The sequence below is a fragment of the Neomonachus schauinslandi genome, chromosome 4 (assembly GCF_002201575.2).
Source record: "Neomonachus schauinslandi chromosome 4, ASM220157v2, whole genome shotgun sequence".
Lineage (NCBI taxonomy): Eukaryota > Metazoa > Chordata > Mammalia > Carnivora > Phocidae > Neomonachus > Neomonachus schauinslandi.
The window spans coordinates 40,467,893-40,483,231 of NC_058406.1; the positions used below are offsets into that span (position 1 = coordinate 40,467,893).

The window sequence follows — 15,339 nt, forward strand, 5'->3', positions numbered from 1 at the left end:
AATGAAATTCAGTATTTGCTTTATTAATGGAAATTCAAGAACTGAACTGCACAGAACTGAAAGTAAGGAAGTAACAAAAATTAATTTTGGGGGGGCCTGGGTGGTTCAGTCATTAAGCGTCTGCCTTCGGCTCAGGTCATGATCCCAGAGTCCAGGGATCAAGCCCCACATCGGGCTCCCTGCTGCGCGGCAAGCCTCCTTCTCCCTCTCCCACTCCCCCTGCTTGTGTTCCCTCTCTTGCTGTGTGTCTCTCTATCAAATAAATAAATAAATAAAATCTTTATTTAAAAATAAAAAATTAATTTTAAAAAATTAATTTTTGAATTGTGTGTTATAAGACTGAAGTGGATAACTCAATGACGTAGCCCAGACTCTATGACTTTACACAGTCTGTAATTTTGGGCAGTCAGTACACCTTTCTAGAGGTTTTCCCTTATTTTCAAATGAAACAAGATAGTTAATGACCTGAAGGTTTCAATTCTAGGATGCTATGTCCAAGAATTTACTGATAAAGTGCTAATAAAATGTTAAATCAAATTCCTTATTACCTGGGAACTTTGTCATATATATTGTTGAAATTTCCTCCAAAACCAGCTATGTCAGTAAGAAAGTATTAATGGTTAAGAAAAATCAATGTGAAGTCAGAAATATCTTGGCTAGAATCCAACTTCTGCCATATACTAAGCTGTACAACCTTGAGGATATTCTCTAACTTTCCTGATTCTATTTCAGCATCTATAAAATGGAGTTATTAGTACTTAGTTCATAGGATTTTTATAAGGATTAAATAAGATCTATTCCTTCAACAATTATTTACTGAACATCTACTATGAGGCAGGTACTACTGAACCAGTTGCTAGAGGTAGAAATGTGAAAAAAAAAGGGGGGGGGGACCCAGGCCCTGCCCTCAAGTAGTTTATATTCTAGTAGCAGAGATAAACCAACAAATAGATTCTAAACATAATATCAGTGGTGGGTGCTATAAGAAAAATACATCTGTGTAAGAGAATAGAGAGTGACAACAGGGTGGTCATAAAAGGACTGAGGAGGTGACAAGTGAGCAAAATCCACATAAAGTAAGGATGATATCATAAGTTTTGGGGAAGTTTTCTAGGTACGGAAATTATAAATTCAAAGGCTTTAAGAGACAAGAAATACCTCACTGAGTTCAAAGGCAGCAAAGAGGCCAGTGGAGCTGTTTAATAATCACAGGAGCTTAGAGTCAATAGAAATTGCAGTTTGCTATGGTTAAGTGTTACAACACATAGGGTATTACGAAAATATAAAGGACTGTCACCTAACTAATTTTGTCTTATTTGTGTGTGTGACTTTATGGGGGGGGGGGGCACTTAGAAATGGAGGCTTTCTGGGGAATGACTCAAGCTGAGCACTGAGGGACAAACTAGAGTTTTCTAGGGAATAGGAACAGAAGGAGAAATGGGAGTGTGTAAAACATTCTAAGGAGAAAATCTTAAAGAAGGAGGAGATTATGGCACCTCTGAAACATATAGTTTTTTGGTTGAGCAAATGTTCAGAATCAAAGCAGAGGCAAGACACCAGGCTGAAGAGATAAGGAAAAAAAATTTTTTGAAAAAAACTGGGGAAATGGCTGATTCTGGAACTCTAAGTACTAACCTCTCTAAGCCTATGGGGATAAGGATGTCAAATATGGAAAATGGGGAATAACAATCACAACAATGCATGTAATACATGCTCAATAAATGTCAGCTATTATTATTTATCATAGGAGTAATGGCAAAGCGTTGCATATGTTTAATAAACATCTGCAGATGTTAGGAGAGTCACATTATCAGATTTGGACTTTAGCAAGTTCATTCTAGTTGTAAAAGTGGAGAATGGGTTGAAGGGAAGCAAAAGTAGAGACAAGAAAACTGATCAGGGGTCATCACTGTTATATTTGAAGAGAGTGGAAACTAAAGTGGTGACAGTAGGGAAGGGAAGAAACAGAAGTAAATGTATTCAAAATACTTTAGTTATAAACCATAAAGTCTAAATCAATAATGGGACAGTAAAAAATATATACATAGCTTCAACAAAGTAAATTAAAAAACAAAACAAAACAAACTCCGTTAAAAAAATATGAAGATATGGCTACAAGACAAGAAAAACAATTCCATTATAAAGTATGGTAGGTTGAATAAGAGCCCCCAAAGATGTATACATCCTAATCTCCAAAACCTGTGAATGGGTTACCTTACATGGTAAAAGGAACTTTGCGGGTATGAATTAAATTAAGGATCTTGAGAAGGAGAGGTTATCCTGGATTATCTGGGTGGTCCTAATGTAATCCTAAGGGTCCTTATAAGAGAAAGGCAAGAGGGTCAAAGTCACAGAAAAGACACAAGCAGAGTTCAGAGAGAAGGTTCTACCCTGATGACTCTTTTAAGATAGAGAAAGGAGCCATAGCCCAGGGACACAAATGGTAACTAGAAGGTGGAAAGCGCCAGGAAACAGCTTCTCTCTTAGAGCCTCCAAAAGGAATGCAGCTAAGTAAGGAAATAATTTAGACTTCTGACCTCCAAAGTTTAAGAAAATAAATTTGTAATATTTTGAGTCACTTGGTTTCTGGTAATTTGTTTTAGTGGCAACAGGAAGATAATAGAGTAGACATGTAAACATAGTCACAAAGTGATATATCCACAACAACTGATAAAAATAGAGTATAAGTATCTGAACACTGAGAGAACACATTCTGCTACTTGATTAGATTTAAAAAGGCTTTCGCCATATTTTCAATCTCAATCACCAGGACACATTGTGTAGGAAATTATATTTATGTGAGTATGAACTATCATTAAAATAAAAAGCTAGGGGCGCCTGGGTGGCTCAGTCGGTTGAGCGTCTGCCTTCAGCTCAGGTCATGATCCCAGAGTCCTGGGACTGAGCCCCGTGTCAGGGTCCCTGCTCGGCAGGGAATCTGCTTCTCCCTCTCCCTCTGCCTGCCTCTCTGCCTACTTGTGCTCTCTCTCTACCTCTCTGTCAAATAAATAAATAAAATCTTAAAAATAAAATAAAAAGCTAATCATTAAGAACAATTTTTTTTCTCTACAATCTTCTTTTAGCAGTAAGTTAATCCCATTTTAAAACCTACCCTGTGGACACTGACATGAGTTTCTGTTATCAAATGTATTCAAGAAAACTGTAAAACACTGAACACACCTATCTGCAATGTATAAATAAATGCTTATAAATATAAGTGTATAACCACTCCTTTGAAAGATTAGAACAAAAATAGATCGTCAATGCAGGGCACAGTGACAGCGTAATGAAGTCAGAACTACAAAATAAATTAAAAACCCAGGAAAGAATCTTTTTTATAAGCAGGTGGAGAGGAATAAAAAAAAAAAAAAGGAAAATGAAAAGATGAATCTGCCAGGAAAAGTTGAACATTCCTTCAACTTCTCTAACAAGGAATGCCATCCAAGCAAGCAGGCAACTAAAAACATGTGATTAAGAATGTTAGAAGAAAGACTATCACAACTGAAGAGAAGAAAGTAACATCAGATTATTGAACTTTTGAACCTGGTTAATGAATACTGAAGTTATTACACCAGTTACAATTTAAGAGCTCCCCCATGTCCCTGATCTAAGTAAATCCTTCACACTTGGAAGGTTAAGTGACTAATGACATATATTGAGCTCTTTGTATCAGGTCACAAATTGAACTAGGTCTCCTCTCATCAAAAACAAATGGGGCGCCTGAGTGGCTCAGTCGTTAGGGGTCTGCCTTCAGCTCAGGTCACGATCCCAGGGTCCTGGGATTGAGCACCGCATTGGGCTCCCTGCTCGGCCAGGAGCCTGCTTCTCCCTCTGCCTGCTGCTCTGCCTGCTTCTGCACGCTCTCTCTGTGTCAAATAAGTAAAATCTTTTAAAAATTTAAAAAATTTTTTAAAAAGACAAATAAATGAGCAGAGCAAAACAAAAACAAAAAAGCTTTTAGTTTAAGTTCATTTTAAACCCAAACTACTTATTACATAACTACATTATTTTGACTTAAACTGGAAAATTGAATTAAAGGTTTTATTTTGTAAATACTAACACCTGAACCCAATCTAGAAACTGTATGAAGAAAAAGATACTTCAAAGTATCTACGACAGAAAACAGTTCCTAGTTCTCAAAAAGTATGAAAGGCTTTTAGTTTTCCTTGGTTATTTTGGTTTGTCATCCACTCAACAAATACTTATCTGGATCTATGATAAAAGAGACATTGTGGTAGGCAAATAACAAAAATGAAGAAAATGAATCCTTGATTAAAAGGAGCTAGAAGAGCTAGGAGGAAGAGAACTCCATCCCACCCTCTTTTACAAATAAGTTGAGGGCCACAATCAGTTAAATTTCTAGAAGTAAAACACAAATCTGATGACTTCCAGACAGATGGCTCTTTGTAACCATCTATAGTTTACTCAGCTTAATGAATGCAGTAAGTCATTACAACTCGACACTGAATCAAGCCAAAGAGGAAAAATGCCACAAAAGCAGAAACCAGTGCAGAAACCTGCCTCTTAAGTTCTTGCAAGCCAAGCGTAACCTATATGAACTTAAAGTGACCCAAGAGTAGTATTACATGTTTCCAATGCTAAAATAAGGCAAGCAGGGTTATTCTATGTTGGTGCTATTTATTGGTACTCTGTAATTAAGGGATATTTACAGCACAGCTCTATAATGAAGCCTCACCCTATATAAGTACAGTTTTCCTACGGTCTTCATTCTTTACATCCTAAAGACAAGAAAAACTGTCAAAAAACAAAATTAAATGCATTTCCTACTCAGGGATTTAGTTTCTTCATCCATAAATATATCACAATTGTTTTCAGAACAACCAAAATTCAAACTACAAAGCACAGGTACATAGAGGTAACAAAGGGTAAGCTATTTAAATATCAGAATGGTACTTAAAGCCTCAGAGAAAATGTCTCTTCATGAAAAAGGAGTTATGTGAGCTTTTAACGTTTTAACACCCAGCATTAGCTTTAAGGATTAGGCTACCATCCTGCAAAAGATTAATCACTATGGTAAAACCCTCAAAAAACAAAGACTGAAAAACAATAATCTATCATGCTTTTATTTCAAATCTACACTGAATTAAGACATTTAATGGTTTAGGAATAAATGACACATTGATTTCATTTTAGCCCTTTATGATATAAAGATAAAATGGTCTAGTGATAAAGAATCATATATGTGCTAAATACCTAGTTCAATGCAAGAAATAGTCATAAGATATAAAGCACTTATCTTACCACTATCAACAGCTTCAACCTCGCGGTCAATTGCATCTCTGATCATTAGCGGATGAATGAAGAACTGAGCCCATCTGAAAAATAAAAAACAAACCCTGGCATTTCTGTTTCTGTTCAGAGAAATCTTTTAATCGGTCAACATCTATTTTTTGTTTAAGAAATTTACTAAGTTGGGGGCGCCTGGGTGGCTCAGCCGTTAAGCGTCTGCCTTCAGCTCAGGTCATGATCCCAGGGTCCTGGGATCGAGCCCCGCATCAGGCTCCCTGCTCCACGGGAAGCCTGCTTCTCCCTCTCCCACTCCCCTTGCTTGTGTTCCGAACCTCTCTCACTGTGTCTCTCTCTGTCAAATAAATAAAATCTTTAAAAAAAAAAAAAAAAAGAAATTTACTACGTTGGGGACGCCTGGGTGGCTCAGTTGGTTCTTCGGCTCAGGTCATGATCCCAGGATCCTGGGATCAAACCCCACTTCAGGCTCCCTGCTCAGTGGGGAGTCTGCTTCTCACTCTCTCTCTATGCCCCTCTCCCTTCTTGTGTTCTCTGTCTCTGTGACAAATAAATAAAATCTTAAAAAAAAAATTTACTAAGTTGGGGGCGCCTGGGTAGCTCTGCTGGCTAAGCCTCCGACTCTTTATTTGGGCTCAGGTCATGATCTCAGGGTTGTGAGATCAAGCCCCACATCAGGCTCTGCACTCAGCATGGAGTCTGAAATTCTCTCTCCCTCTCCCTCGGTCCCTCAGCTGGCTTGTGCACGCACGCGTTCTCTCTCAATCAATCAATCAATCAATAAAATCTTTTAAAAAACAAGTTTAAGTTCATAACCATGCATATGTAAAATCTAATTATTTTCTGCATTTCCATAAAGTCTACAAACTATCTCTTTTTCATTGTAACACCCATACAGAAATGTACATAAAACATGAACAGAGACTAATGCATAACTATAATGTAAACACCTAAGTGACTACCCCGTAAGTCAAAAAACAGACCACTGTCATAATTCTAAAAGCACCCAGCACCTACCTTATCCTCAGAGTTAATATCCTGAATGTTATGATAATCACTTCTTTGCTTTTCTTTATAGTTTTATCACCCATACATGCATTTCTAGACCAGTGTTTCTTGCCTTTCTTTTTCCCCATTATCAACCCTAAGTAGCCTTTTCAGATTTTCCCCTAATCACTCTCCTTGAACTTCTAATATCACAGATATACTGTTTATCTGTATGTGTATCTGTGATTTTTTTTAATATACATATAAGGTATATAAAGCCTACTCTTTTACTCAATACAGGGTTAGAAATGATTAAATTTTTTAAGTTAAAAGTTGTTTTTTTTTTTTTAAAGATTTTATTTATTTGACAGAGAGACACAGCCAGAGAGGGAACACAAGCAGGGGTAGTGGGAGAGAGAGAAGCAGGCTCCTGGCTGAGCGGGGAACCCGATGCGGAGCTCAATCCCAGGACCCTGGGATCGAGTCCCGCATTGGGCTCCCCGCTCTGCGGGAAGTCTACTTCTCCCTCTGCCTCTCTCTCTCTCTCTCATGAATAAATAAATAAAATCTTTAAAAAAAAAAAAAAAGGCTATCGATATTTCACTTACCTTTATAACTGTTATTTGCTTTTTAATGTAATTTATTTACATAAATTGTGATGCATCAAATTACATATGTATCCATTTATATAACAGCAATGCAAACAAAATTTTTAAATTAACATCTACTTTTCCAGCAAATAAAACAACTGAAAAAATTAATTTCCTACAATACTTAGTAAACTTTTCCCTTTTGCTTGATCCAAAAAAGAAACTTTTAACTTAATTAGCTACTAGATATTAAGATAGTTGACATTTTCTTCTTTTCAGTATTGGTATAACTAATGGGTTGAATAACTTTTGTTCAATTAAATAATAAAAGAGTATATTTCTATTTAATTCTTAATGCCAAAGTCATACACAAAAGCACAGAGTATCAAACAAACATTCACAAAGCAGCTAATGGAACCAACTGGCATGTGTAGACCACCTCTATTGATGACTTCAAGATCAAGCAATCATTTGAAAGTCCTCCAATCACCTATCCAACAGTTTTGTAGTACTGACATTGTATATGCTTTGTCTATCTTCTATGAACTCATATCACTATAAATGGTGCTCATGTGATACTCAAAAAAAACTCAAAACAGAAATTAAATACTAAGTAAAGATTTTGCCAGGTAGTGTTAAGCTTTGGAGGGCCACAAACCATTATGATACTGACCATTTTTTTTTTTACCTCCAAAGAACCAATTTTTGCCACCAACAGAAAAAAGATCCTCCCTGCTGAGAATACATGTTCTAGACAATCTAGTTTTGTTTCTGAGTTTATCTAAACGGAAATATACTGTATGTATTCTTTATGTCTTATTTACCTATTTATTTTAATATTCATCTATGATGGTACATGTGGCTGCGGTTCATTTATTTTCACTGCAGAATATTCCACTGCATTAATTTATTCATCCAAGCTACTGCACATGAACATTTGGGCTGGTTCCATGTTTGGACTATTACAATCAATGCTGCCATAAATTCTTATCAAAGTGTACTGGGCACATTTGCACAAGTTTGTCTAGGTATAAATCTAGGAAAGGACTCCTAGGTAATAGTGTATACATGCACATGTTCAACAGCACTAGATAAAACCAAAATTTATATCACCGTCACCTGGTATAGTCAGACTTTAGTATTTACTGCAACTTTTACGAATACAGTTAAATCTCATACTGGCTTTAATTTACATTTTCCTGATTCCTAACGAGATTGAATACCATTTCATATATTTATTAATCATTTGAATTTTTTCTCTTATAAAATACCTGTTTAAGGCTCTTTTTCTGTTAGGTTGTATTTTTTCTAATTCTAATAATATATATACTTACTCATTTTATACATTTATGTTATATATAATTATACATATAATCTAATAATTAAAAATCAATGATAGTTATTTTAAATATAAGTCCTTGGTTATGTGTTACAAATACAGTCTTCTACTTTATACTTGTTTTTTTCCCCACTCTTTATAGTATCATTTTTTTTTTTTTAAGATTTTTATTGGGATACCTGGGTGGCTCAGGCAGTTAGGCGTCTGCCTTCAGCTCAGATCATGATCCCAGGATCCTGGGATCGAGTCCTGCATCGAGCTCCTTGCTCATAAGGGAGCCTGCTCATCAGGGAGCCTGCTTCTCCCTCTGCCTGACACTCCCCCTGCTTATGCTCTCTCTCTGACAAATAAATAAAATCTTAAAAAAAAAAAGATTTTTATTTATTCATTTGAAAGACAGAGAGAGAGAGAGTGCACAAGCAGGGGGCAGGGGTGGAGGGGCTGAGGGAGGAGCAGATTGTCTGCTGAGCAGGGAGCCCAATGTGGGGCTCTACCCCAGGACCCCAGGATCATGACTAGAGCTGAAGGCAGCCGCTTAACCAACTGAGCCACCTAGGCACCCCTATAGTATCTTTTGATTAATATAATGTAGTATCATTTTTCCTTTAAGTTTTGTGCATTTTGTACCTTGTTTGGTAATTCTTACCAAAGCTAAAGTTATACTCATCTCTAAAACTTTTAGTTGTACTTTTTACTTTTTTATCTATGATCTACCTGGAATTGACCTTTTGTGTATGTTGTGAGGTAAGGAGTCAATTTTGTTTCTGGCTTTATAGAAGCCCAATTACCTTGGAATCATTTCTTTTAAAAGCTCTTTCATCACTGCTCCACAGTGCCCCTATCAAAAATCAAGTGTTCACCTATGTGTTGGTATACTTACAGGATTTCTATTCTGTCCCATTGGTCTCTTTGCTTAGCCCCCTGCTAACACCATAATGTCCTCATTACAAAACAAAACAAATCTAAGTATCTACTACATCAAGTCCTGCTATCCTGTTATTTTTCCTATGCAAAAATAACTGGCCCTCTCCCTCTCCTTATAAATTTTAGACTTAGCTTTTCTATTTAAAACTACATATATCTTCTGAGATCTTGGCTGCAGTATCACTGAATCTGCACATTAACTAGGAAAACTGACATCACTAAAAAAAAAAATAAGGCTTCAAATCCATGAATAGTATTTCTTCTCAATTTATTTAGTTCTTTAGTATCTCACAATAAGGTTTTAATATATTCCCTGAAAAGAGGCTTTATACATAATTTTTGGAATGATTTCTGAGTATTTATTTTTACAACTTTAAAGGTATTTTAACTGTTGCTGCTACATAGAAATACTACTGACTTTCATATATTAAACATTATCATTTTTATCACTTTTTATTTTATATATTAAGCCACGTTACTAAATTATGTGAATAATTTATCTCTAGAGAAATCTGAATTAGAATTTCTATACTCACAATCATATCACCTACTATAAGAGCTGTGTATTGGGGCGCCTGGGTGGCTCAGTCGGTTAAGCGGCTGCCTTCGGCTCAGGTCATGATCCCAGGGTCCTGGGATCGAGTCCTGCATCGGGCTCCCTGCTCAGCAGAGAGCCTGCTTCTCCCTTTCCCTCTGCCTGCCGCTCTGCCTACTTGTGTTCTCTGTCAAATAAATAAATTAAAAAAATAATAACAGCTGTGTATTTTGCTTATTTTTCTCTCTTGCATAATAGAATGATAAATAGAAGCGATCACAACCTGTATCTCTGTCTTGTATCTGTTCAACTTGAAAGCTTTCAAGGTTTCACCATTAAATATAAGGCTGGTTCAAAATATCAAATATCATATTGAGAAAGTTGACATACTCTGTTTGCTAAGAGCATCCTCATGAATAGATACGAATTTCATCACACAATTTTTTCTACATATATTTTTTTCCTCAATCTGACAATGTGATTGGGGCGCCTGGGTGGCTCAGTCAGAGTCTGCCTTCAGCTTAGGTCATGATCCCGGGGTCCTGGGATTGAGCCCCACATTGGGCTCCCTGCTCAGCCAGGAGCCTGCTTCTCCCTCTCCCTCTGCCTGCCACTCTCCCTGCTTGCGCTCTGTCAAATAAATAAAATCTTTAAAAAAAAAAAATATGACAATGTGATGAACTACATTAATTGATTTTCTCATGTTAACTCCACCTTATATTTTCTAACCCAACTCAGTACTACTATATCATCCTTACTAGATATTGTTATTGTGAGTCTGGTCTGTAATTTTTCTTGTATTATACTTTCTTATATCAAGATCATGCTACCTTCATAAATGAGGGAGGAATTATTTCTTCCTTCAAGTTTTTGTAGAACTCTAAACCTAAAAGTTTATTTTTGAGATTTTTCATTACAGATTCACTTCTTTAATGGTTATAAGATTATTCAAACTTTTTAACTGTAATTTCTCTCATGTGAGTTTTACAAGTTCTATTTCTAAGAATGTGCTTCCAGTTTTTTTTTTCACTTACTGGCATAGGTATTCAAAATACCTTATTATATTTTCAATATCTGAAAGATTACAAATCATACTCTTTTTCATTCCTGACACTTGCACATACTTTTTTTTCCTTGACCAGTCTCATGAAAGGCTTATCTATTTTATCGGTTTTTTCAAAGAACCCACATCTAGCCCTCTAGTTTTTTGAAACAATATGTATGTTGGTTCTACTGAGAAATAATTCACATACTGCAAATTTTCCTTTTAAAGAGCACAATTAAGCAGATTTACTACGTTCACAGGATTGTGAAAACACTAACACTAATTTCAGAAAATTTCATTACCTCCTAAATAAACTCTGTACCTGTTAACAGTCATTCCCCATCATCCCAGACCTTGGCAACCACTACTTTACTTTTGGTGTCTGTGGATATGACTATACTGGACATTCCATATAAATGAAACCACACATTATGACAGACACAAAAGTCCAACCTCTTTCACTTAGCATAATGTTTTCAAGATTCACTCATGTTGTAGTATGTATCAGGACTTCATTCCCTTCTTATTGCTAAGTAATATTCCATTATATGGCTATACCATAGTTTATTCACCAGTTGATGGACATTTGGGTTATTTCCACTTAGACCTATTATGACTGTAACTGCTGCTATGAACATTCACGTACAAACTTTTGTGTAGATGTGTTTTCAATTCTCTAGGTTACATACTAAGTGTGGAAGTGCTGGGACACACGATACCTCTGTTTAACTTTTTGAGGAAACACTAAACTGTTTTCCAACATAGCTGTGCCACCATCAATGTATGAAGGTCCCAATTTCTTGAAATAGTCACTAGTTAATTGCTGTTCTTTTTCAAATGGTGTGAAATGGTAGCTCATTGTGGTTTTGATTTTCATTTCCCTAGTGACCTGACATTGAGCATCTTTTCATGTGCTTATTGGCCATCTACATGTGTTCTCTGGAGAAGTATCTATTCAGATCCTTTACCTATTTTTAATTGGTAAATTAAATTTGGGTTGTCTTTTATTGTTGAGCTATAAGAGTTCTATGTATGTTCTGGATACCAGTCCCTAATCAGATACATGATTTGCAAGTAGTTTCTTCCATTCTGTGCATTGTCTTCTCACTTTCAACATGTGGAAATTTAAAGTAAAAAACGGTTTTAACTTTAATGGAGTCTAATTCATCTAGTTTTTCATTTCTTGTTCCTACTTTCGGTGTCATATCTGAAAAACTATTGTCAAATCCAAGGTCACAAACATTTATGCCTATGTTTTCTTCAGAGTTTGTAGTTTTTGCTTTGACATTTAAGTCTATGACTCAATTTGTTAATGTTTGTATCCAGTTATCCCAGTACCATTTGTTGAAAACCTATTCTTTCCCATTGAATTGTCTTGGCACCCTTGCAACTAACCATAAATGTAATGATTTATCTCTGGAGTCTCAATGCTATTCCACTGATCTATCCCTATGCCAGTACCATATTGGTTTGATTACTACACCTTTCAGTAAGTTTTTTTTTTTTAAGATTTTTATTTATTTATTTGACAGAGAGAGATAGCGAGAGCAGGACCTCAAGTAGGGGGAGTGGGAGAGGGAGAAGCAGACTCCCGCTGAGCAGGGAGCCTGATGCAGGGCTCGATCCCAGGACCCTGGGATCATGACCTGAGCCGAAGGCAGACGCTTAACGACTGAGCCACCCAGGCAGCCTACCTTTCAGTTAGTTCTGAATTTGGGAATAGGAGTCCTTCAACTTTTGTTCTCTTTCAAAATAATTTTTGCTATCTTGGTCTCTTCCATTGAATTTTAAGATAAGCTCATTTATTAATTTCTTCCAATAAGGCAGTTGAAATTTTGATACAAATTAAACTGGGGGGGGGCGCTGGGTGGCTCAGTCGTTAAGCGTCTGCCTTCGGCTCAGGTCATGATCCCAGAGTCCTGGGATAGAGCCCCGCATCGGGCTTCCTGCTCCACGGGAAGCCTGCTTCTCCCTCTCCCACTCTCCCTTCTTCTGTTCCCTCTGTCACTGTGTCTCTGTCAAATAAGTAAATAAAATCTTAAAAAAAAAAATTAAATTGAGGGGCCCCTGGGTGGCTAAGTTTTTATTTTGGCACAAGTCATGATCTCAGGGTTGTGAGACAGAGCCCCACGTCAGGCTCCAGGCTCAGGAGAAGAGTGTGCTAGAGTTTCTCTCCCTCTCCCTCTGCCCCTTGCTCCACATGTGCACACTTGCTCCCTCTCACAAATAAGTAAATCTTAAAAATAATTAAATTGAAACTGTAAATCAATTTGGGAAGTATTACCATCTTAACAATATAAAGTCTTACAATCTATAAACATGAGATGTTTTCCTGTAATTTAGGTCTTCTTTAATTTCAGCAATTTTTCACAGCTTTGCACATGCAACTCTTATACTTCCTTTGTTAAAATTATTCCTAAGTATTTTATTTTTTTGCATGTTATTGTCAAAGGAATTTTTTCTTAATTTAATTTTTGGATTTTTCATTTCTTGTGTATTAAAATACAATTGATTTTTGTACACTGATCTTCTATCCAGCAACCTTGCTAAACTCAATATTAGTTCTAACAGTTCTCCTGTGGAATTTATAGGATTATGTATAAACAAGTTCTCATTATTTGTGGTAGCTATGCTCTCTAGGCTGCCATGACTGCTGAACTAGCAAATACTGAACCACTATCCTAGAGGAAAATACGTGTGTACACACACACACAATTATCTTAAATCCTATCTCATCCTAGTAGATTCTTCTTTTAATTCAGAAAAGATAGAATGAAGTTCAGATGTATTACGTAACTTGCTTGAGGCCACCTCACTAATGGGAGCCAGAGTTGGGATTTAAATCCAACAAACAGGCTCTGAAGCCAGAGTTTCTTTTACTATATTATACTGTTCCCTAGTGTCTCCAACCCCTGGTCATCTCTATATGAAAGCTGAAACAAAAAGGCAGAATGTTGCCTTGTTCAACCTCAGCTGAGAGTACGCTGGGCAACTCAAATTTTTCACAATTTTTAAAATTTTTCACATGTCCATGAAAGACTATGAAAGCACCTAGTATTCATTCGGGAGTTACAAATAAGTTTTAGTAAGTAGGTGAATTCTCCACAAACAATGAGAATCAACTATACAAGATTATGTCATCTGCAAATAGAGATAGTATTCTTTTCCAATCTGCATGCTTTTATTTCATTTTCTTATCTAATTGAGCTAGCTAACACCTCCCCTAAATGCTGAATAGAAGTGGTAGCTGACATCTTGATCCTGATCTTCAGCAAAAAGCTTTTATTTATTTTTATTTTTAAATATTTATTTATTCGACAGAAAGAGAGAGTACAAGGAAGGGGAGCAGCAGACAGAGAGGGAGGGCAGGCTCTCCGCTCAGCGGAGAGCCCGGCGCGGGGCCCGATCCCAGGACCCCAGGAACACGACCTGAGTGGAAGGCAAACGCTTAACGACTGAGCCACCCAGGCGCCCCCAGAGAAAAGCTTTTAATCTATCAACATTAAGTATGTTCGATGTGAGTTACTCATAGATACTCTTTATTAGATTAAGTTCCCTTTTATTCCTAGTTTATTAAGCCTTTTATCATGAAAGAGTGCTTGATTTTGTCAAATGCTTTTTCTATTTACATTGATATTATGTAGCCAGATGTATTTTGAGTTTTCTATTAATATGGTATACTGCAATGATGTATTTTGTATGTACACTGATTTTGTAACCTTGCATTCCTGAGATAAATTGCAACTGATCATGGTGTATAATCCTTTATACATTTTGCTGGATACAACTTCACAGTACTTTGTTGAGGATTTTGGCATCTATATCCATGAGATATTAGTTTGTAGTCTTCTTGTGATGTCATTGTCTAGTTTTGGTATCAAAGTAATACTGACTTCATAGAATGAGTTACAAAGTGTGTCTCATTCTATTTTTTTAAAAAATTTATGAAGCATTAGTGTTAATTCTTCTTTAAATGTTTGGTAGGTTTCACCAGTGAAGCCATGTGGGTCTACACTTTTCACTTGGGAAGTTTTTGATTACTGATCCAATCTCTTAATACAGGTCTATCCAGATTTCCTGTCTTTTTTTTTTTTTTTAAAGCTTTTATTTATTTATTTGACAGAGAGAGACACAGAGAGAGAGGGAACACAAGCAGAGGGAGTGGGGGAGGGAGAAGCAGGCTTCCCGCTGAGCGGGGAGCCTGATACAGGGCTCAATCCCAGGGTCCTGGGATACAGTCCCACATCAGGCTCCCTGCTCAGCGGGAAGTCTGCCTCTCCCTCTGACCCCACCCCCACTCATGCTCACTTCTCTCTCTAAATAAATGAAAAATCTTAAAAACAAAAAGAAATGTTTACTATTTCACTCCTGCGTTTAATAATCTGGGTCTTCATTTTTCAGTCCAGCTGGAAGCTTGTCAATTTTGTTCTTTTCAACTTTGTTTTATTTTCTCTATTTTCTATTCCCTCTTTCATCAATTTCCACTCTCACTTTTATTATCCTTCCATTTACGTGGGTTTAAATTGCTCTTCCTTGCCTAGTTAATTAAGATGTAAGTTTAGGTTAACTGACTTCAGGTCTTTATTTTTTTCCAGATCTTTCTTTGGTAATGGAGGTATTTATAGCTATAAATTCCCTCTGAGCACAGTTTTTG

The 15,339-nt window shown here is 36.6% G+C and overlaps 1 protein-coding gene across 2 annotated transcripts in view; it reads right to left on the reverse strand.

Moving 5' to 3' along the window:
- NRDC (nardilysin convertase) overlaps positions 1-15,339 on the reverse strand; it is a 96,439-nt gene that overhangs the window by 34,945 nt on the left and 46,155 nt on the right. For both annotated transcript variants that reach the window (XM_021684300.2, XM_021684301.2), the window contains one exon: positions 5,263-5,336. In XM_021684300.2, coding sequence (XP_021539975.1) covers positions 5,263-5,336 — 74 coding nt within the window. The remainder of the gene's footprint in view (positions 1-5,262; positions 5,337-15,339) is intronic.